We start from the raw sequence: 20,886 nt of genomic DNA, 5'->3' as shown, positions 1-20,886 counted from the left end.
GATCTGGGGATACAAGCCCAGTCTCAGTAAAACTATTTAATATAAATAAAATCATAATCAAAGGAAACTTACTATACTAATGAATGATGCCTGTGACGAAACTTAAAAACTATCAAATAACAAATTACAGGTCCAACAGTCTAACCTTGACCAGGATCAAAGACTTATTATATTACAAATTACATAAAAGACACTATTGATAGAGATGATTCAGTACACATAAATAATCACTCTGATTGTCAATATAGTTATATTACATATATAGTAATAAAGTCTCTCTCAGATCAGCTATACATTAATATTTACAGGTTTCCATTTAGCAGTCACACACTCATCTGGGGGATACAAGCCCGGTCTGACTTGTTCCCCTGGTGATGGGCTTTATAGCTGCATTGTTACCTTGGATACTGTGTAGCCTAATATTAAATATGAAATATAAGAAGATATATGATAACAGCATAAAAATATGAAAATAACACAAATATGTACACCTTACAACTATTAAATAAGGGTAATATTACTGACAAAATATCAATATCAATACAAAATATATTCTATATTACAAGATTTTGCTATTAGACATAGTGACCATGTAAAGCTCAAATGATGTATTTAATGTAACATGCTAGAGCCATTTGTAGAATTGCAGTTGTAATGATATGCCACCACTTGCTTCCACCGTGTTGTGTTTCCAGCCAACATGAGCACACAAGCGTGTGTTGCTACTCATGTGTGGTAAATTAACATCACGATACAGTTTGCCTGTAAGCATGTGCAGCTCCACACTAGGCGTTATTGCCATTTCATCTGATGTCAACACACACTCCCTTTCAAGCTCTGTCAGTCTTTCTACCTTCAGTTTTAGAAAATCCAATACCTCTGTCAACACACCAGGCTCAAATTTAACACACTGCATCCTTCTTTGCAGGGTCCTTATTTCTGGTAGGGGAATCTGCAATTCCTGCAGGGTCTTGTAAACCTGTTGGACCAGCAGCAAAGCGAATTTTTAACGCCTTCTTAATGGTGTCATTGCTCCATTCCATCCCTTTTGTGGTTAATCTGCCTTAATTTGGTCTTTTGAAAAAGTTTTCTTTAAGTTTTTGTCCCTAATTTTCATTGTCTTCTTGAGAGCTGCATTTTCCTTCTTTATTTTTCTTAGTGCCACCTTTGCTTTTTTGGTGTTTTTTTCTTGGCTGCTGGCTCACTGAGTGGTGTCAGCTCACCCCAACTCTCCTCACTAGCCATGTCTTCTCTTTCTTCTCTCTCACTTTCCCTTCTCTTAGGTTCCTCATCCCTTTGTTCCTCAATCTTTGAAACTGATATAAGTTGAAGACATGACACTTAATTTTTAAATATCCAAAATAATATTATATCACTTAAAAATATGAAATATTACTATAATTATTAAGAGTTCATACTTGTATCACCTTTAACACTATAGCTGTGATCAGCAGCTATGGGCTCAATATTTACAGGTCCAGGGGTGCATCGTGGTGCAAGGGCCCTCCTCTTTTTGACCACAGGGCGATGCACAAAGATGATGGGAATAGCATCTACTTTGAGTCTACTCTTTTTCCATGATTGCTACCACCAAGAACTTCCTGGAACTATCTGTGGGTTTCACAGCTTAATCAGTTTAAATTCATAAAACTATGACAATCTTAGAGATATAGCTGTATTTGTTTATGTATAAGGCACAAAGACATGTTTTTTTTCCCCCCTTTATTACTTTCTGATGGTTGGCTTTAGGTGATCTCAAGCATGACTTGACATGAACTCAAAAAGTATCAGAGTCATCATGGCAGTCTCATTAACAAGTTTTGTCCAAACCTGGACATAACATGTTAAGATCCCCTGCTCTTCCCAGGCCCAAGAGTGATCAGCCCGACAACCATCAAAGTTCTCTGTAACAGTTTATTTTGCAGAACTTCGGAGTTGAGTAATGCCCAAAACAACAAACAGAACTGAACTAAACCCCCACCCTAACTTCCAAAAGACAAGGCGTAACCTAACTCCCACTCAAGAAAAACAGGAGAAAAAGGTTCACACAAAAAAAGGGGCTTCTCACTCTGACGAATTAAACTGCTACCTAAGTTTGTGTATATTTGCAATGTATGAGAACTATCATCTAATGGAGAAGAGCCTGCCTAGCAGACCTGGCTGACATTAAAAATGCAGCACTTTACTACTTCTATACATGACTAACACTGTAACACACACTACGACTAGTAGGATGGGCCTCCATTGTTGGACATGGGAGAGAGAGAGAGGGCGGGAGCCGGCATCAGCTGGTGTTTAAATCATCCGTTCTGGCCAATCAGCTGTCCCAGCACCCAGGCCAATCAGGGAGCACGGCCTGTATGTAATCAGACACGCACACATTAGAGGGGTAAGGAAGAGAGAGAGCAGTTATTGTAAAAATAGAAATACAGATGGCCAACAGGAGCAAAAAACACAATAATGACCAAGGGTCATAACAATTACTACTCAGAAATGATAATGATTGAAATATCTTAGTTGTTGCATTTATTGTTGCAATTTTATCTGGAGTACATCTTAAAAACACTTTATTGATTGTTCTTAGGACTGAGTTGTCTATGTTTGGTCTTATGCTTCGGTTTTTCTTCATGTCAGACAATGAACTCCTGTCCCATCTTGTTAAGTGATTTATGGACTCTGAAAACATCGGGTACAACGATGGATATAAGTCCAGGACTTTTTCGTTCTATCCTTGACAAAGTCTGATATGTTGTATTTTAAAATATATTCAAGTGTTGTAAACCAAAACAACGGCCAGAATGATCAGAAGAAATAATTACAGCAACCAACACCTTCAAAGTACTTACGGGCATGTGAGTATTGTTTTAAAACAGACTTCAAAAGATGTGAACATAATTTAATATGTCTTACCTCATTTTTGGAAAGAGCCCTCTCTAGCAGAAATATCTCCATCTTCGTGCAGATAACTATAATGGCCTCCTGCTTGGAATGTAAAACACACGTTAAATAGTCTGATTGTGAGTGATGGTACCTTGATATTTGCATCTTAAAATAGCGTCAAACAACCGTTGTCGTTTATGACATGAGTCTGTTGTGATTTTATGTGGAGAACATTTTAAAAACATTTTATAATTGTTTGTTCTTAGGATTGAGTTGTCTATGTTCAGTGTCTATGCTTTGGTTTTTCCTAAACCCTGACTGCTAAAGTCTCATATTAGTGGTGGTTGAACTTGGACTTGAACTTGAACTTGGAATTCATTTTTGATCAGAATGAGGACTGTGGATTTAGTCCCCCGTCTTTTACAGTAGGAGGGATCACTTAACAGCCAGAATGATCACAAGAAATAATTACAGCAACCATCACTTTCAAAGTACTTACGAGAATGTGATAACTGTTTTAAAACAGACTTGAAAAGATGTGAACCTATAAGTTAATGTCTTACCAAGATTTCTTGCTGAAACTTCTCTCTAATCTTCACCACCTTCATCCCAATATCATCAATGACCTTCTGCTTGACAGCCTGCAGTTAAAATGTAAAACACACGTTAAATAGTCAGATTGTGAGTGACTGGAAACAACATGTATAATGATTGTGAGTTTGATTCATTCATGCTTTCATTCATTCAACACTTTTCATAAAACTTAATGCTGATCCTTAAATTTCTGCTTTTTCAATAAGAATGTGTTTACACAGGAAATTGAACTGAATACTGAGTTCAATCCATATGTGTTAATGTAGTATAAATGTTGTCAGCAATGCAGAGAAAATGAGAGTAGACGTCTCTGCTGGAGTCTCATTTATAAAGAGAATGGCAGCAGTATTAAAAACAAAGAGGCTGATGGCTGCAGCAGCTGTTAATGAATGCAACTGCAACAGTTATAAAAGGGGCCCTTGGTTTAGAAACATACATTAACAGATTGTTGTCCACTCTGAGGCAGCAGAAACAAACTGTAAACACAACATTGATATATTATCACCCTTTAACTTAATTTGGTGACGTCTTAGCGAACAGCTGCAATTTTACACATCCAGCAGCCACAGAGAAACATTAGCATTCATTTGTCTGTCTACCTGATGATGAGAGTTCAATATTTACTCTCCTTTTACCTCCTTTTAGGTTTTCACCAACTCTTGACTAAACTATTTGTCTCTTTAGCTGCTAAACGCTCCACTACAGTCACCAGCTAGTTGCTAGCTTTGTCTGTCGTTTATTGCACGGTGGCTTTTTACACACAGAATAAGAATGAAAATAAGCCAAAGTTGTAAAAAGAATTTTAAATCCAAATGTGGAACTTGTGTATCTAACAGTATTCATAGCCTCTATCATTTTGTCCACAGAGCAATCATTTTCTGCTGTATCTTCATCTTTTCTTTGCAGGAGAAACGCAGAGTCTTTATCTCCTCGTCACGCTCAGAGAGGGTTTTCTCCAGCTTCTTCACCTTCCTCCTAAGTAAGTCCTCAGTTTTCTTTGCTTTTCTGTTGTCCTCCAGAGCAGCCTAAAAAGTAAATAAAACATATATACAGAATTAAAATGCTTTTAAAAAAGCATGTTTGAAAAGAGAGCATTTTAAAAAGTGTTTTTTGTGTCTTACAACAAGTTTATCCTCCAGTTCCTCTTTATTCTGAGCCTGATTGTCTCGTGCAAACAGGATCAAGTCAAGGCGCTGAATCTGAAAACAGAGAGGTTCACTTTAGTATTGACCTCATGCTGCCCACACATTTACTATCCTGTTCCATTTCCAGTTTTGTCTCTTAACTTCTTATGGTGAAAACTTTCAAGAGCTCTGATGCTAACATGTCAATACAATGATTATTTAAATTATTACCAGATTATTAATTATCTCCATTATTTGCATTCTTCACAAACAATCATTAAACCTGTAGGAGTTAATCTCTACTATTATTCTTTAATTCAACTTGTCAGGGCACCACGTTTTTCCTTGGAGAATAAAGAAAATTAATATTCATTAGAACTTTTCAACACACCTAATACCTCAGAAACTGATAAAAAGCCGAAAGGCATCTCCCGTGCCTTTAGGCTGGGAGATGCAACGAGTTGTTGAACTATTTCTTTATTTTACCTCAAGTTTTCTTTAGATGTCTATTATAAATTTTGTTCTTTGACCTAAAGTATGCGCGCATTTTAATCCTTAATTGAAAAGGGTTAGGCTTATTTTTTCTTTTATAATTTTCAACAAGAAATCTTGCATTTTAACGTGTAGTACTTTACTTTTGTAGTTTGAAGAAGACAGAGACACATCAGCCAAGGACTTCTGACCATCTGTTGCCATAGCAAGACAACCAACTGACTGTTAAATGACCTGTTATCGGCCCACTGGCTCAGCGACTCGTTATCCAACATCCCCTGGGAGCTCAGCCGTCAGCAAAGACTTTTTACAGTGCAGTCTGAAAGATTGAGTCGCTGCATCCATCAAGACTCATCCACAGCACGGCCCAAGCCGAGCTGCACTAGCTGTCCAAGCCTGCACAACCGCAGCTGACTACAGTGACCAACACAACGCCGGACCTGCCGAGACGACATCTCTTCAGCACAGTAAAGCATAACATGGCTTTGTGATCAAAGTTGACGTCGGATAAAATAAAATGATAAATAATTTCATTAGACAAGCTGAAGCATTCCCCATTGCTATAACATTAAGATAGGTTCAAGTCCTTGCTGTGGTTTCCTTTGAGCACAGCAGACGGAGGTCACTGTTTTGAAAAAAACTTATGATTAATTTGAGACTGATTAATAAATCCTGTTTCCTCCGATCACTAAAAAAAGGTGGTGCCCCTGAGGAGTGATTTAACTTTAATTTAAAGAAGTATTTAGAAATACCCTACAAACCAGATTGAAATATGTATGTGTATGTGATGTGCTATAAATTGTATTGGTCTGTTATCTGGTTTATCAGTGTAAATTAAAACACATCTTTTTGCCCAACTATGTAATATAACACATATCTTATTGATGAATTAGCTTGTTACATAATAAAAAACTGTGCCACAGAATACTGGACCATGTGTAATAGTGTAACGACCCTAATGACTTTTCACTGTGCGTTTTAGCCGAAGAATTGTATTAGCATTAGCATTTGCATTTGACTTCTTCTGTGGATATATCACATTGTTACAGACACGTAATAAAACACAAATACCAACACTAGGCACTAGTCACCATGACTGTTTTAACAGTAACATGGGCAGCTGATCCTGGTGGTGTGTAGGTATTAGTGCCACTATGAAAATAGTGCTCGATGTTTGTCACACTGCTGTAGAATAAAGCTATGTCAATCTTTCACGCTGTACGTATTTTATAAACAGGTCAGATATTTGCTTAAATGTAGGCACATGATGATCTCAAGAAGCAGATGTCAATGTACACAATGTGATATCTCCACTTGTGGTGCAGAAAGGAAGTTAAGAGACAAAATTATGGAGTCGGAGCATTTTCTTGCAGCTGAAATGCATAAAGTCAATAAGTCTTCTTAGTCCAGTTATGTCCTGGATGGAAGTTTAACAGTACAATCTGTAGTCCAACTGTAAACAAGAACAAACGTTTGTATTTTACAGTTAAAAATCAACTTGACAGTGCTCTCTGGCAGACAAACCAAGACACAAATGACCTCAAATCCAGTCTGGCATTTCTGTAATGCTAGTTTTTGTTATTTATCAGCTGACATATACACTATACACTATATCTGCAATAAGCTTATAATAAATACTCACTGGGCACTTAATTAGGAACATCCGTGCAATCAAATGCAATCCAATACAAAAGCTCTATTCTACTTCATGTCTGTCATTGAGGTCTTTGTGGGTAGTGGTGGTTTACTAGACTGAATTATATTGAGTCCTGTAACAAACACAATCTGTCAGGCTCTACTAATTTGGCCCTTAAGGATGATGCTGCCTTCTCAAAATTGAACCAAATGTAAGTGATCTTCTCCTTTCAATGATTCGTGTTGGAACCTGCACACAGCCAACAGAATTGTGACTGAGTACTGACTCTTTTTCCTGACAAACAACTTACATCTCCATCCTCTCTATTATCACATGCGTGTTTACATATTTGTAGGAACTAACTTTATTAGTTAAAAACCATCTCCACATATGACATATAAAAATATGCTCTGCTTTGAATAATATTTTGTGTCTGATTTGGTTTTTACACAAAAATGTTCAATCATTTTGTTGAAAATTATTTAAAAACTATGTAAATATTGTTTATTTGAAAAGTTAAGCTGCTGTACACAAGATATCTGCTACTTCATTGAAAAGTCCAGTCTCAGTGCACTGAAGGTTTCAAACGAAAGAGGTTAATTTCAAGTTAAATTTGACACAGCAGTGTGTTTTAAGAAATTAATAAAGAAACTATCACTGGGAGAAATGTAAACTACATATAGAGTTAAATGGGTAATCTAATTTGAGTACTTAAATAATATCTTATACTGTGATAAGAACCACTAAGTGCTGTTCCTATCGCAAATACTAGTCAAGAACGACAAAGTATGATACAATAACGTTGTTTGTTTTTGCATTATCCCTTTAAATTAAACACAATAAAATACAGGAGTAAAATGGGAAAACGTGCACCTCATCGATTTCTCGAGACAGACTTCCAAAGTTGGGATGATGTTTCACCAGCACTTTACACAGTTTTCTGATCCGTGTCATGTAATTGTCCAAATCCTTTTGCTTCAGCTGGTAATTTGGAGAATGCATGATACTGTTCCGGACAAAGGAAACCTAAAAAAGATAGAGACCTTATTAAGGCTGCAACTAACCATTATTTTCATTATTGATAAATTGATTAATCAATAAGCCTATGAATTGTCATAAAATAGTGACAAATGACTGGTAAGTGAAACAGAGGAGATGTATTAAAATGTCTTTTTGTCCGACCAACAGTCCAAAACCCAAAGATGTTCATACATAGAAAATAAAAGCATTAAAGCTGGAGCTGGAATCTGAATTTTTGGCATTTTTGCTTAAAAAATGACTAAAACAATTAATCGATTATCAAAATAGTTGCAGATTAATTTTCTGTTGATGGATTATTCAACTAATTGTTGCTGAGACGAGGTTCGAGAATTGGCTACATTATGTATAAATGCAACCAAACTCACAATATGGTCATTCTTAGTGGCATCATATTTTTCTGTTTTTGCAGTCAGACAACCGAACAAGTATCAATGATTGATTTATCTCAAACTACCTGTTAACCAAGAGGGGGCAGCAACACCTGCTGCTGTTGCACTAATAATGTCAATCGTGTTGATATTTCATGCTCTCAAAATGCTACGACAACAAAAAGATAAACACAGTTTCATGATAACATCTGTACTACTGTGTGATTGTCTATAGTGACATTTAAAATGAGTGACTGCATAAAAAGTTAGAGGCAGCAGAAAGTTGACAGTATATGACCATATCTGAGCACACAAATGAAGATGGTGTTTGTATTATTGTCAGTATTGTTTAACCTACTATTTTTATTAATAGATGAATTGTATAACACAAAAAAATGTGAAAAAGAATGTTTGGCTTTTTGCATGTGCATCCAACAACATCTGTTTATTATTTTCAAATTTAATTTTAATTCAATGTGCAATATGTGTGTGTGTGTACAAATAAGCATTTACCTCTTCACACAGCCCTCTGAGCTTAAACTTCTCGAAGTGCTTGCATTGATTCATGAGACACAGAAGTGCGGCAATGTCAAAATCACCAAGTGAGTTATGGTTCTTATGACCATTTGACATGTACACCTGAAAACACAACAAAAAATCATTAATGTGACACTTTACTCACAATCAGACCAAACCAACTTGACATAAGAAAACTTGATGGAAGCAAAAATGATTTGCTGCTAAGAGAAAAAGCACCAGACTGGAAACTTACTTTAGCCACTTGCCATTTATCTTGGGACCACAGGTGAGGTTTACTGTTCGTCCACATCACTTTTCCGTTCTGATTGGAGTGGTGAGTCCGTATCTCATCTCTCCACGTAGTGCACACCTCGCAATCAAACGGAGGAATCTGCAATCAGCAACATAAAATTAGAATCACAGTAAAACAAAAGGAAACCAACGGTTAATGGTTAATAAAGCATTCAAATCCATTCATTATCAGCTTAATAGTAATTACAACGGCAACTACTGTTGACAGATTATTGTATGAATTGTGTAATTCATTACTTATTAACATTAATAACCGTAGATGAGTTGACAACCTTTGCTGAATATTGAATAGATAGTGAGTATATATTAATTACCAACTAATGATTATAAAAGAGAGCTTTACTTCAAACAATGACATGAGAACCTCCTGATTTGTAAAGGGGACGTCAAATGATTTCAGCTCTGCTTTGCTGTTCTATGTTTTTAATATTTAAAGTATTGAACATTATTAGAGGTGATTTTTTAAAATTCACATCATATTAGATTTTCACAAAGCTTATTGTACTCAGGGCTAAATTTAGGAATAAATGTGTCTCAAAGAAGGTTTCAGCAGATGTCCAGTCATAGGAGGAAATAAAAATACAAAATTAGTGATATCAAAATGATCTATGCAGTATATTTTTCATATCAGGAATCATTCTATTGTCAAACATCAGAGAGTCTATCAATTTAGACCTTTAAAAAAAATACACTTACGAAATTAGTTCTTTTCACCACATTACCACCAGTTAACAAGTGATCTAACAAATGCACCTTTAGCCTTTTCAGGGGAAAGAATATTTCATTTTTCCTATACAGAGTATAATCCTTCTTTATTTTGCCTTTTTTAATCAGGGATGTCTACGAGAAATTTCAATATTTTTAATAAAAAAAGAGAGAGGCATTTTGGATTTTGGATTTCCAAAGTTTATGATATAATTTTTATGATATATCTTTTATGATGGATTTTTTTAATAATGTATTATGATTTTTTATTTTTTATCACTTTTTCATTTTTATTTTTATTTTATTTTTTTTTATCAATTTATATTGTTGTACTATGCATCTTTCTGCTCCACCCCGTACCACCACATTGCGTCTGTTAATCTTGGACAACGATTGGCCTGAAACCATATGACCATATATCCAACCCATCTTTGTAGATGTCCCATTGGCTGATAATATGATTGGTTGTCTTTTATATATTTTTTAACTTTTTTTACATTTACAGTAAAAAAAACACACACACAAAGAGTTTAAATATGTAAGCGATAAATTGTAAATATGTATGTAATGAATTGTTTTCTTTAAGAAACTGTTACTTGAACGTTTTTCAGTGTGCTCCTAAAGTTATATGTGGGCTCCTAATTTTTTTCATTTAGGAGCACATGTACTCCTTGAAAAAAAAAGTAAGGATTGAACACTGCTGTCAGATGTGTAGAAACACTAAGCAACTGGAGTGTGGCGCAGTCCAAGGGCTTCTGTCACAGGCATGTAGATGTTGGGCTGACAGAGCTGACTTGACACCCCCCCACCCCCATCCTCTCTCTCTCTCTCTCCCTCTCAACTGGAGAGAGGGATTTCAGAGTACTCTTGAAATATCTTCATAAATCCCATGACTTTGGCCAAATCTTACAATAAAAATCATATTTTTTGTAGGAATTTTCGTCGCGAATCCATTGATACAGGTTTGAAAGTGGTCGGACTTATAGTTTAGACGTCAGACGCCCCAGTTTGGCACAAAGTCCATGCCCAGAGATTGCCTCCCCATTGGTTTACATTGTAAGGTGTGATGTCGCACTCCAACTTTCAGGGCTTACTAGATCTAAACCATCCGAGTTATTACAAAGTTTTTAATAACTTTTGTTTCGGCACAGTGTGATAAGTCATGTATTAAAGTTTGAAGCCGATACCATTAACGCCCTAGGAGGAGATAGCGTTTATTCAAGGTCAAAAATTGGCACAAACTCATACTTTCATGGGTGAACTGCGGGCTTCCTGTTGGATTTAGGTAAGGGGTGTCAGCGTATGATTTGTAGGTCTTGATGAGACGAATAATTGAGTTTTGGTTTAATCTCTCTACGACATTCCTACGGGCCGTGGCGGCCGTTTTAGATACATAGGTGGCGCTCTCGAGCACATTTTGGCACTTTGGGGGTTAATTTTTACATTTTATCACATTTTTCACCAGACCTGATGTGTTTGCCAAATTTGGTGAGTTTTTGGGCATGTTTAGGGGGTCAAATTTAGGGTTGAAGTGGCGTATTAATAGAGAAAGATGATAAGATGATAAGAAAGAAACAAATACAATAGGGTCTTCGCCCTCCAGGGCTCAGGCCCTAATTAAAACTTGTAAGAGTTGAGTAATAGCACTGAATCCTAAATAGAGTAGATTAAAAAAAACATAAATCTGGTGCCTCATTCAGGTCACTATCAGTGATTACAGAGGCAGAAGTGTATTTAGATGTCAGCTTTGTTTTCAGAACCATTCACCTGAGAAACATAGAGATTATTTTGACAGTAGACTGTCAACTGTGAAAAGCACATGATGACAGCAGAAACTAGGCGTGGCAGCATATAGTGAAGTGACGTATAAATATTCAGAGTCATATACTGGTAACAAATAAACAACAAAGCTTTAACATTTCCTTTTTAACGTAGTTTGGACCACTGGTGGAACCACACACAAGCCATCTTAAAGTTGAGTTGCATGAAGTTCGTACCGGTTGGTTACACGTGGAGTCCCAGTTTGAAAACTCGCATTTCTTCTCACACGGAGCGGAGCCGCATTGTTGCTTCATTCTATCGTGGAAAGCCGTTATTTCCTCATCGATGAACGGCCCCAGACATTCACCAAGGCGTCTCAAACCTATGTGAACTTTAAAGTTATTCCAGAATACTGGCTCTTCATTAAGTTTCTGAATAGTATCCATGCTGATGCAACAGTTCTTGTGTAAGGAATAGCGAGAAATCTGAGAATGAAAAATGCGGAGTCGGCTGGAACTATAATAGAGCGTGCGCAATGGAGATTGCGCGGCCACGCAATCTGTTTACGCTTAACAGGAACAGTCAAATTTAACTCCCTTAACTTTTCCCATTCATTCTCTATGGTAGTTCTTAACACTACGGATGTAATCCGTAAACATATAAATATTCACTTCCATAGTCATTTATTTACTTTAATTTGTCATTATCACTGTGTTCTGTGTAAATATAATTTTGATAACAGTGACAATAGAAAGAAATTAATGAAAAATTGTCCAAATTACTTTTTCAGATCACTCCCAATATTTCAAACACAGTTATGTTCTGCTCTAGACTGCTCTGACTTGAATAAAAGGCGGTCTGACCATGAAACAGTTATGACAGTGATGACATTTACCATTTAAGGACTCACTATAACGTTGTGACAAAGAGATTGTTACTCAGTTGGGGTTTAAGTTTACTCTAATTATTACTCTAATAATCTTTAATTATTTTAATCAATCAATGTATATGATAAAAACAGTATTATAGTTCGAAATTGTATGTATTTAGTTGTCCTATACATTTTAAAAAGAACACTCAGTGTGTTCAATTCAAAACTTGTATTCCTATACTTATATTCCTTGAAACACACCACTCCATGAGCAACAATTGGGAACAATATTCAATCAGTATTGGATGGCCCACATAGCTCAGGCTCTTTCTGTGTGTGTGTGTGTGTGTGTAAACGCCAAGCTGTAAATCATGAAATACACAGCATGTCTAAATATTTCTATTACAAAATGAACTTTAAGCAGCAGCATTTCCTGCAGGACTTCCACAAGTAGAGAGGGAACACGCACAAATACATACCCACACACAGATAATAAGCTGCCTCAATCCTCCACTGGTCACAGCAGCAGTAACCTCATGCTGATTTCACCATTACTAAACCTGGCCCTCACTGATAAAATAAGAAGTAGGGTTATGAGATGGGAAGAATGGGCAAAGTTGTTGTAACAGCACAATTCAAACTCTAAAAATACTAGATCCTGCATTTCTCAAAATGTAAATTTAGAGCATCTTTTTGTTAGACCCTCTGTGCCTTGTACAACTCCACACCTCCAGTTTGTAATACAAGCAAACAAATCTGTTCTCTTCAAGCTGATGACATTATGCAACTGTTTTCACGGACTGATTGGTGTACATTGACAAGTACACCAGTTTTGATGCATAAAACTAAATCTGTAACCCTTAAAAAAAATTAACAAAATTAGTTATAGAAGTTTTGGTCTGTAAATGACAAATATGGGCCATTATTTTATATGTGGTTTTACATACATTTGCCATACCACAATATATAACAATACGTATCCATATTATAGGGGTACTCTAGCAGTTAAACATTGCACTGCCATAAAGTGGTTAAAATGAATTTAGTGCATAGTATAGGTCAAGCTCCAAAAACACTGGATCCTACACTTCCCACAATGCAACACAATAACATCTTTTGTTTGACCCTTGCTGCCTACTAAACGCTCACATCATTAAAACTCCAGGAATGAGCTACAGTCCACAACAGAATCTAATTAAACTGTTAAACCCAAAAACCCTATAAAACACAGGGTAAATTGTGGGTTACATGGATGAGCACCTCCTTCCCCATAAAATGCACAGACAGAAATGCAAGTTCCTGTATGTGAACAGTGAACAACAGGTACTACAACTATACACAACATATGACCATTCTGTAATGATTTGTGAAAAAGGAAATGTAATACAACAACAAAAAAAAAAACTTAAGCAACCCCGAATGTTGGTGATTGAATTACGCCTAGTAACATGTGGCGTCCAAAGTCTTCATAGTTGCTCTGGAGGGGGAGATTCAGGATGATCGCACAGGTGTTTGCATCCGGGTACACCCACCTCCAACCATTCAGGGTACTATGTAGGAATTCTATGCATGGAGTCTCCCTAAAACCAAATGGTGGGATGGCGGATGCCCCAGAGGCAAACACCAGTACTTCCTCCAAGGACAAGGTCAGACTTTCCCCTCCCTCTTCCTCAATGGCAGCATCTCCACCTGTAACATACAAACAAAAACAATGTAATCCAGATTTTATTAATACACTCACAAAGAAACACCCGTTATAAATACATGCAATTAGATAAACAGCCACTGGCAATGTTTACTATTTTTGTAAATATAAGCAAATAGCTCAATTTCACTTGTATATTGAATCTTTTACTTTTAAATGTTGAAAGTCAGTGGGTGCTGGTTTGTTACTAGTACATTCCCATACGACAAAATTACAACAAGGTTTTAACAGGGCTGAGTTTCAATTTTCATTATCCCCTTTCTAAACCAGATTACATTCTTCTGTGCATTTTAGAGTTGTTGTCTTAATTAATCCTTAATCCAAACAAAATCCATAAAGACTTCATGACATGTCATGACCACAATTTCCATGGCAACGTTTTCATTGTCTGAATATCAAAATTTTGCTCTATTTCTGTTGTTTTTTAAAGAACTTGCAGTGAAAATGAAGAAGCAGATTTTGAAGAGGTTATTTCAGCTTGTTCCAGCTAGCTAGAACTCTTGTTATTGGGTATATCAGGCCTTCAAGTTAACTTTATCTAGCAGTGAACTGGAATAAAGAGAGGTTGAAACAAATTCTAAATATCTTCAAAAGGGAAACATCTTTTGTAATAACCTAACATAAACTCACCTTTCACATCAATCAACCAGTCGTGCCAGTGGCCAACTGCTGACTCCTCTAATGCCCTCCTGCTGCTTCCTCTTGGTGAGTACCGGACCCTGAAGAGTTCAATTAAGGAAGCAGCAGACAAGGTTGGGGCTCCACTGCAAAAACAGGTCCTCCAGCAGACCAAAGTGGGCTTCTAGGGTATTTTTTACTCCCAATGTCTCCAATCCTTCCTTCAGCCTTTAAATAACAAAAGTACAGATATTTTTAGATTTCTAATATGTTATCACTTAGATAAAAAAATAAATGTAGATATGCAGTTTAATATGCTTTGGAGTGGAGTCGATGATAAAGTTGTCATACTGAAAAGGTCGACTGTTTGAGAACTGCCTCCACATCTTCCTTCCACATAAAATTGCGTTGCTGACTGGAAAAGTTCATCTCTGTCCTCTAGGCTTGTGATGCCGGTCAAGGCACCAAGCATGTTTAGGCTGTTGCACACCTCCAAAATTGCTGTGCAGGCCTCTGTCACTGACTCTGCCTTTAGAATCTAAAAGTTTATATTGACAAAAGAAAAGAGTTTCTGCTGAAGTTTACACTCAATTTTGCTCAATTTTATCCTAAACAACAACAGCAACAAAATGTCAGAGATTGGTACCAATCTCTGTCTAAAAGACCCCAAACTGCTAAACCTTTGCAAATTTATGAAGTCACAAGTCTGTTTTACATGGTTCAAAGGAGGGATTTTCTTTTTTGAGTTGGACATCAGTTTTGCTCAGGTCATATATAATAATGTCCTTAAATTGGTCCATATTTTTTGAGATATAGACAGTGAGGTAGTGCACTCCACTCCATTGAACTCATACAACCCCCAGCTTAATTCAAACTTGGTCATTTATGTTTATGAATGTGTTATGTCTTCCCTTATTTGATGTCTACAGTTCTATTGTATTTAGTTTAAAGTCATGTATGGATATAAAGGCAAGTTGTAATCTGTAAATTGGTTATTCATTCGGTCTTTCACTGAAACATGCCAAAAAAAGTACTACTATTACTCTTACCAACACTACAAAATGTAATGTTAGTTATTCTAATGCTGCTGTTATTCTATAAAAAAAATAATCTGGCAACCAGAAAGGTGACAATGTATATTCTTAGCTATCATATGCAAATAAAACATTAATTTGACTATCCTGAACTTTCAACTTCACAGCACTCAGCACAATTTTGGAAGATTAGACTAATTTTAATGTATACAATACATTTTTAGCCAAATGTGTGTCACAGTTAATTTATGTCAAAGAAATAGACCATATGGGCCAGATTTATAACTTACCTTGTCTAGTTGTTCACACAGCTCTATGTCATCTACTTCGGTTATGTCCCCTGGGGAAGTGGGGAGCCCTGACAGCTGTGCAAAAAGTCGTTTGGACAGCACACGGGGCCCAACCCCTCCATGGACAAGGCAGACAGATAGCATCATACCCAGCAGTCTATAGGTTCCCCTGGTTAGCCCTGTATAAGTTGGCATTACAGAGAGAAATTTATCATTAGCTTTACCATTAATTCTTTTCATGATGGGTTAAGTACAGTTGGCTCCTGACTGTTTTACACAACAGATGCACATACCCATGGCATCCAGAGCAAGGTTCTTGCAATCCTGGGGTCCCACAAAATATTGCGAATCAAGGATGGATTGCATGAGGAGCTTAAAGAACTCATGGGAAGGGCCACCATTATCAACGGAGTCCTCCCCATCTCAACATGCATCCACAAAGACAATGTCTAGCTGCCTGCATGGATCAAAGGCCTGTTGCCTGAAAGCCCTCAAAGCACTGACCAACACACTTGAACGAATGACATTTATGTTGTAGGACATGGGTGCAGCCTCCTCTATGTTTACCGCTGATTGCAGTTGTAGAAGTATTCCCCTCAAGTCAAGGCTGTAAAACAAAGTAACAGAGTCACAATAATGTAATTAATGTGGGTGTAACTATGTAGGTAACCATGTAATGTTGCTGCAAAATATTGCAAACACTGGGTATAGGTGTGTGTATGTATGGGTGTGTGTGATTGATTTTACATATGTTTATATATACACCCACACACACATTTTATATATATATATATATATATATATATACACACACACACACATATATCTACATGCCCGTGACAGAAGCCCTTCGACTAAGCCGCGGCCTGACGTGCGCGGAGGCATGAGGGCCCGTTCAACGCTGCTTGCAGCTTTAATTACTAATTTCTCTGCGAATTAATCCTTTATGTCCAAGACACATTAGAGATACCCAGGATACAAAGAAGACAATATTGTATATATTATATTATACTTTACAAGAGCCGAGGTCATCTACCAGGAAGCGCTGATCAACCATAACAGCCATGTCAGGCGACAGGAGAGGTATTATGCCTGACTGCCTGGAGATCTCTTTGTCACTCACCAAACTTTCATAGAGTGCAGATACAAATGTCACAGCACCATGAGGTGCCATGCCTACCATAGCCTTGAAGGTGCAGAGGGACTTCTGTGAGGAGCAATTGTCACTATGGAGAAACAGGGAGGAAGCGCAGCTCAACACAGTCAATGATTACCTGGGTGTCTGCGTAGTCCATAAACTCCAGGGGAAGATAAGCTTTCACCTGCTCAGCTGTGCACTGACTGTTGTCTGGTAGATGTTAAAACATTGACCAAGTTCCCTCTGGCTCCATCCAGTTGACAGGTAGTTCAAAAACAAGAAAAATTCATCTATGGGGACCAGTTTCTGAAGAGAAAGAGAGGTGGGATTAAGATTATACAGTTTTTTTTGTATCCTTATGGGGTGTCAGTTATGTACTTACTGTTGATCTGCTAAAACTCTCTTCTTCCCCTTCATCGGCAGGGGCTTCACTGACCCTTGTAGTCCGTACCATCCTAGATGTTGCTGGTTCAATAAGAGTCCAGAATGCCAACAGATGATCGTGGGAGGGAAATCTTAACAAAAGAGATGTTTGATATACTGTAGCCATTTTTATCAAAACATACCACAAACATTTCCAATAAGGATCCCTTAAACTTGGTTGTTTAGCAAATGTGACCAAGATACATACTGAGCATGACATTTTAAGGAGATGTGGCCCTTTTTAGGCACTAAATAGTCAAACTCCTTATTGACTCCAGGACCACACAGAGATTTTGTTCTGGTAAAATGGAAGAAAAGCAGTACTGCTGAAAATTTCATGTTTGGTTTCATGCTATAAATATTTTATGATGTTCTTGTTCAGAGGCTCAAAACATCAGTGAGGGATGAGGAAATTAATACAAATAGTCGCTACACCTGCTTTATCACCACAGACTGACAACTGCAGAGGAAGAGGAAAAGGTGCAAGGTGTAAAATGTGCAGCACCTTCTTCACGGACACACACAGAGGGAGAAAAACTATAGCCAGGTCGAAATAGACAAACACAAATTAAAGGATGCTTTACCGGAAGTCTCAGTGCAGCACCACAACACAAGAGAAGAGAAAAACAGCAGCAATATAACAGTCAGTTATTTAGTGAAACCTCTCTGTTTCCCACGGGTGCATCCTGCCTGTCTTTACTGCCTTTTAATGGCTCACAGCAGGTCCACTGTAGTGCGATATGATTGAAGCAGCCAATAATACTTATTAAGTAGGCATTTTATTAATCTATGTTTTATCTAATCTAACCAACCAGTTAGTCAGGCCATAGGATGAGCACCCCATTACCTACACCCAACACCTACTTTATCCTAGGTAGTTTCACCTATAATAACGCACCATTTATTAAAATCTTAATCTGAGTAACCAGTAACTTCAACTCTCAAATAAATGTATTGGGGTAAAAAGTGCAATATTTCACTCGGTACTGTAGTGGTGGAACAAGTAGCTCACTCAACTGAAGTAAGAGTATGTAAAAATTTGACTAAAAGTTAATTTGCATTTGTACTTAAATGTACTTTTCACCACTGGGAGCTATCACTGCACAGTTTCTTCCCGACTGCAGCCGGCCTAATCGACAAGGCCCGGGACCCCCAGTGACACACCCATGGACATTACACGATATATTAACGTAACATCTCAAAATCTTCCATTTGCACTTTGTGATTTTTGATCTAACATGGCATGTTACATTAATGCAAACAAATTTTGTACATTTCGTTTCATTCTCTTCAATTTAAACTTGAAACGTGTAGCAGCTGTTCTCACTTGGAATATATTTTACACATTTTATTGCAAATTTCCTCTTTAAAAATATTATTCATGATCACTTAATTTTTGTGAATATTTTGATTGTTATGCAAACCTACTTTTCAATAAACCTTGTTCTGATTTCTGCTCCTGCAGTTGATATTTCTCATCTGGTGTAAAACTGAATGTCCTCTGGTTTGGGTGAAGTTGTTTCAGTGAAATAAAGACGGACATGCTCCGACCTTTAATATTCACCTGCCGGTGTTTGTGGTGCTTATTTGTGTGACCAGGTATAAGTAAATCATTCCGTCTTATTATGCTCTTCCACTGGACGCGGTGCTGGGGGTCTTTCGGGAAGCAGTGGAAGCTCAACACCGAGTTGTAACGACTCGAGTTGGAGCAAAGAGGAACACAACAATGGTCGTTTGACTGGTTTTCCCTCCGCTAATATCTGTGCACGTACTTTAAATTATATTTAGATTTCTTCTCACTGTTGCCAGTGCCACTGTTGACGTCTTCTCTGGTGTTTCAGTAGCAGACACTGAACGGAAAATGCCGCACACTCGTTGATACCTTGCCAGTTGGTTGACAGCCTGATTTCGATCAGCGGTGGAGGTGAAACTGAATAAACTTGGCACGTAGTCAGGGTGTAGGGGATCATCGCTCTTCTTTCCTGAAACAAGCAAAAAGTTTTACTATTTATTTACACCCCCGCACAGGAAATATACATGTTTCATCATTACAACATTTGACTTGTGTACCTGGGGGCTATTCCACAAAGCAGGGTCACAAAGGTAGCCTAGGAGTGTGATTCAGCCACACATAAGGATGCTAATAATAAAGAAAATGTCAACATGTTTTGTTGAAACTTTAAGTTTTCTGGCTAACTGTTTAAATTTGCTTTGTAGAGTACCCCCTGGTGAGGAAAACCGGGTATGTCCTTGCTAACACTTTCTAACCTGCCCCTCCTCTTTCATCATGGATGTTTTTTTAACAAATGCTGACAAAACCTTTACAGTTACACAGAATATAAATGAAAGATGCTAAATATTTAATCGATGAGTAGTCAATACAGTACAGTATAACTTAAGGTATGATTTTACCCAAAAATCCAACATACCTGACACAAAATGGGAACCACAAGTCCATGTTTCGGTGCTTGGATTCCAGTTGTTTCTGCGAATTGCAGCAATGCATTTGCTTCTCTTCTCCTCAGCTTTCGGCAACCCGTAGAAAGATAACTTCGATTCCTTGTTGAATCTATTTGTACAGTCAATCGCACAACAGCTCTTTCCCATTTTAAATATGTCTTTTTGTGTTTGCATTTTCGCGGCATTCAAGTTGATTGCTAATGTTGCCTATCAGTGCCTAGCATTTCTTCTTCTTCTTCTTCTTCTTCTTCTTCTTCTTCTTCCTTGCTTTTACTGCGGACTACAAACCAACGTTAAAGGTGCATGCCGCCACCTACTGCATCGGAGTATGTAACGTTATGACTTTAAACAACAAAAACAAACGAAAAAAACTTTATAAAGAAGTTGTATTCTGGATATTAAACCCGTTTCATTTAAATATTTAAACAAAGCCATTTGAACCTGTAATATTTATCCCCTGTCTTTAACAGACCTTCGATGCTCCCCTCCCTTCCCATATCTACCACCCTGCCCCTCAGTCTTTCTCTCTACACTGAACTTCCTACAACCTATCAGCACATGTTCAACAGTTTCCTTCCAGTTACAAGTGCCACATTTATCTGACACTGTCTTTTTCATGGTATATAAAGTAGCACTGAGTCCTGTATGTCCTAATCTTAACCTAGAAAAACCATCATCTTCTTTCCTACATTTAACTTGATAACTTGTCACTCTGACACTCTGACAGACTTGAATTTTGAATTATCTCTACCTGTAGTACTGTTATTCCAGATTTCCTGCAACGATGTCATTATTCCCTGATGAATTAGTGATTTTGCTTCTGATCTCCCAAATTACTGGATGTTGTGGTGGCATATCCGATTAAAAGATGAATGGACAAACTTAACTGTAACTCAATATACGTATTTTGCTCTT

At 37.3% G+C, this 20,886-nt stretch overlaps 2 protein-coding genes across 16 annotated transcripts; both read right to left on the bottom strand.

Annotated features, from left to right (window-relative positions):
• Positions 1-1,900: 1,900 nt before the first annotated feature.
• On the bottom strand, positions 1,901-11,929 carry LOC121908773 (uncharacterized protein CXorf38 homolog). 3 transcript variants are annotated; one of them, XM_042429046.1, is made up of 9 exons: positions 11,669-11,929; positions 8,908-9,045; positions 8,649-8,774; positions 7,600-7,752; positions 4,596-4,673; positions 4,368-4,499; positions 3,444-3,527; positions 2,911-2,982; positions 1,901-2,356 (listed from the first exon to the last, which is right to left on the bottom strand). In XM_042429046.1, exons 1-9 carry the CDS (start codon positions 11,876-11,878, stop codon positions 2,318-2,320), a joined length of 1,032 nt encoding a protein of 343 aa, XP_042284980.1. In that variant the 5' UTR covers positions 11,879-11,929; the 3' UTR covers positions 1,901-2,317. The 3 variants fall into 3 exon arrangements, with proteins under 3 accessions (XP_042284980.1, XP_042284981.1, XP_042284982.1); XM_042429047.1 differs by having other exon boundaries at positions 2,911-2,979; XM_042429048.1 differs by having other exon boundaries at positions 3,444-3,521; positions 4,443-4,499.
• Positions 11,930-12,697: 768 nt separating this feature from the next.
• Positions 12,698-20,367, bottom strand: LOC121909344. Of its 13 annotated transcripts, none has more exons than XR_006099418.1 (10): positions 19,941-20,245; positions 19,284-19,493; positions 17,720-17,809; positions 17,471-17,603; positions 17,225-17,394; positions 16,244-16,557; positions 15,951-16,129; positions 14,978-15,164; positions 14,639-14,854; positions 12,698-13,992 (listed from the first exon to the last, which is right to left on the bottom strand). XR_006099418.1 is itself a non-coding variant. In XM_042429847.1 (6 exons), exons 1-6 carry the CDS (start codon positions 20,154-20,156, stop codon positions 16,957-16,959), a joined length of 963 nt encoding a protein of 320 aa, XP_042285781.1. In that variant the 5' UTR covers positions 20,157-20,367; the 3' UTR covers positions 16,727-16,956. The 13 variants fall into 13 exon arrangements, 4 of the variants coding, with proteins under 4 accessions (XP_042285781.1, XP_042285783.1, XP_042285782.1 ...); XR_006099419.1 differs by lacking the exon at positions 17,720-17,809 and adding an exon at positions 17,131-17,176 and having other exon boundaries at positions 17,273-17,394; positions 19,394-19,493; positions 19,941-20,238; XR_006099417.1 differs by lacking the exon at positions 17,720-17,809 and having other exon boundaries at positions 19,941-20,242.
• Positions 20,368-20,886: the final 519 nt, after the last annotated feature.

The sequence above is a fragment of the Thunnus maccoyii genome, chromosome 12 (genome assembly GCF_910596095.1).
Source record: "Thunnus maccoyii chromosome 12, fThuMac1.1, whole genome shotgun sequence".
NCBI lineage: Eukaryota > Metazoa > Chordata > Actinopteri > Scombriformes > Scombridae > Thunnus > Thunnus maccoyii.
The sequence above is the reverse complement of the archived record's forward strand: the minus strand, read 5'-3'. Positions and strand labels throughout refer to the sequence as shown.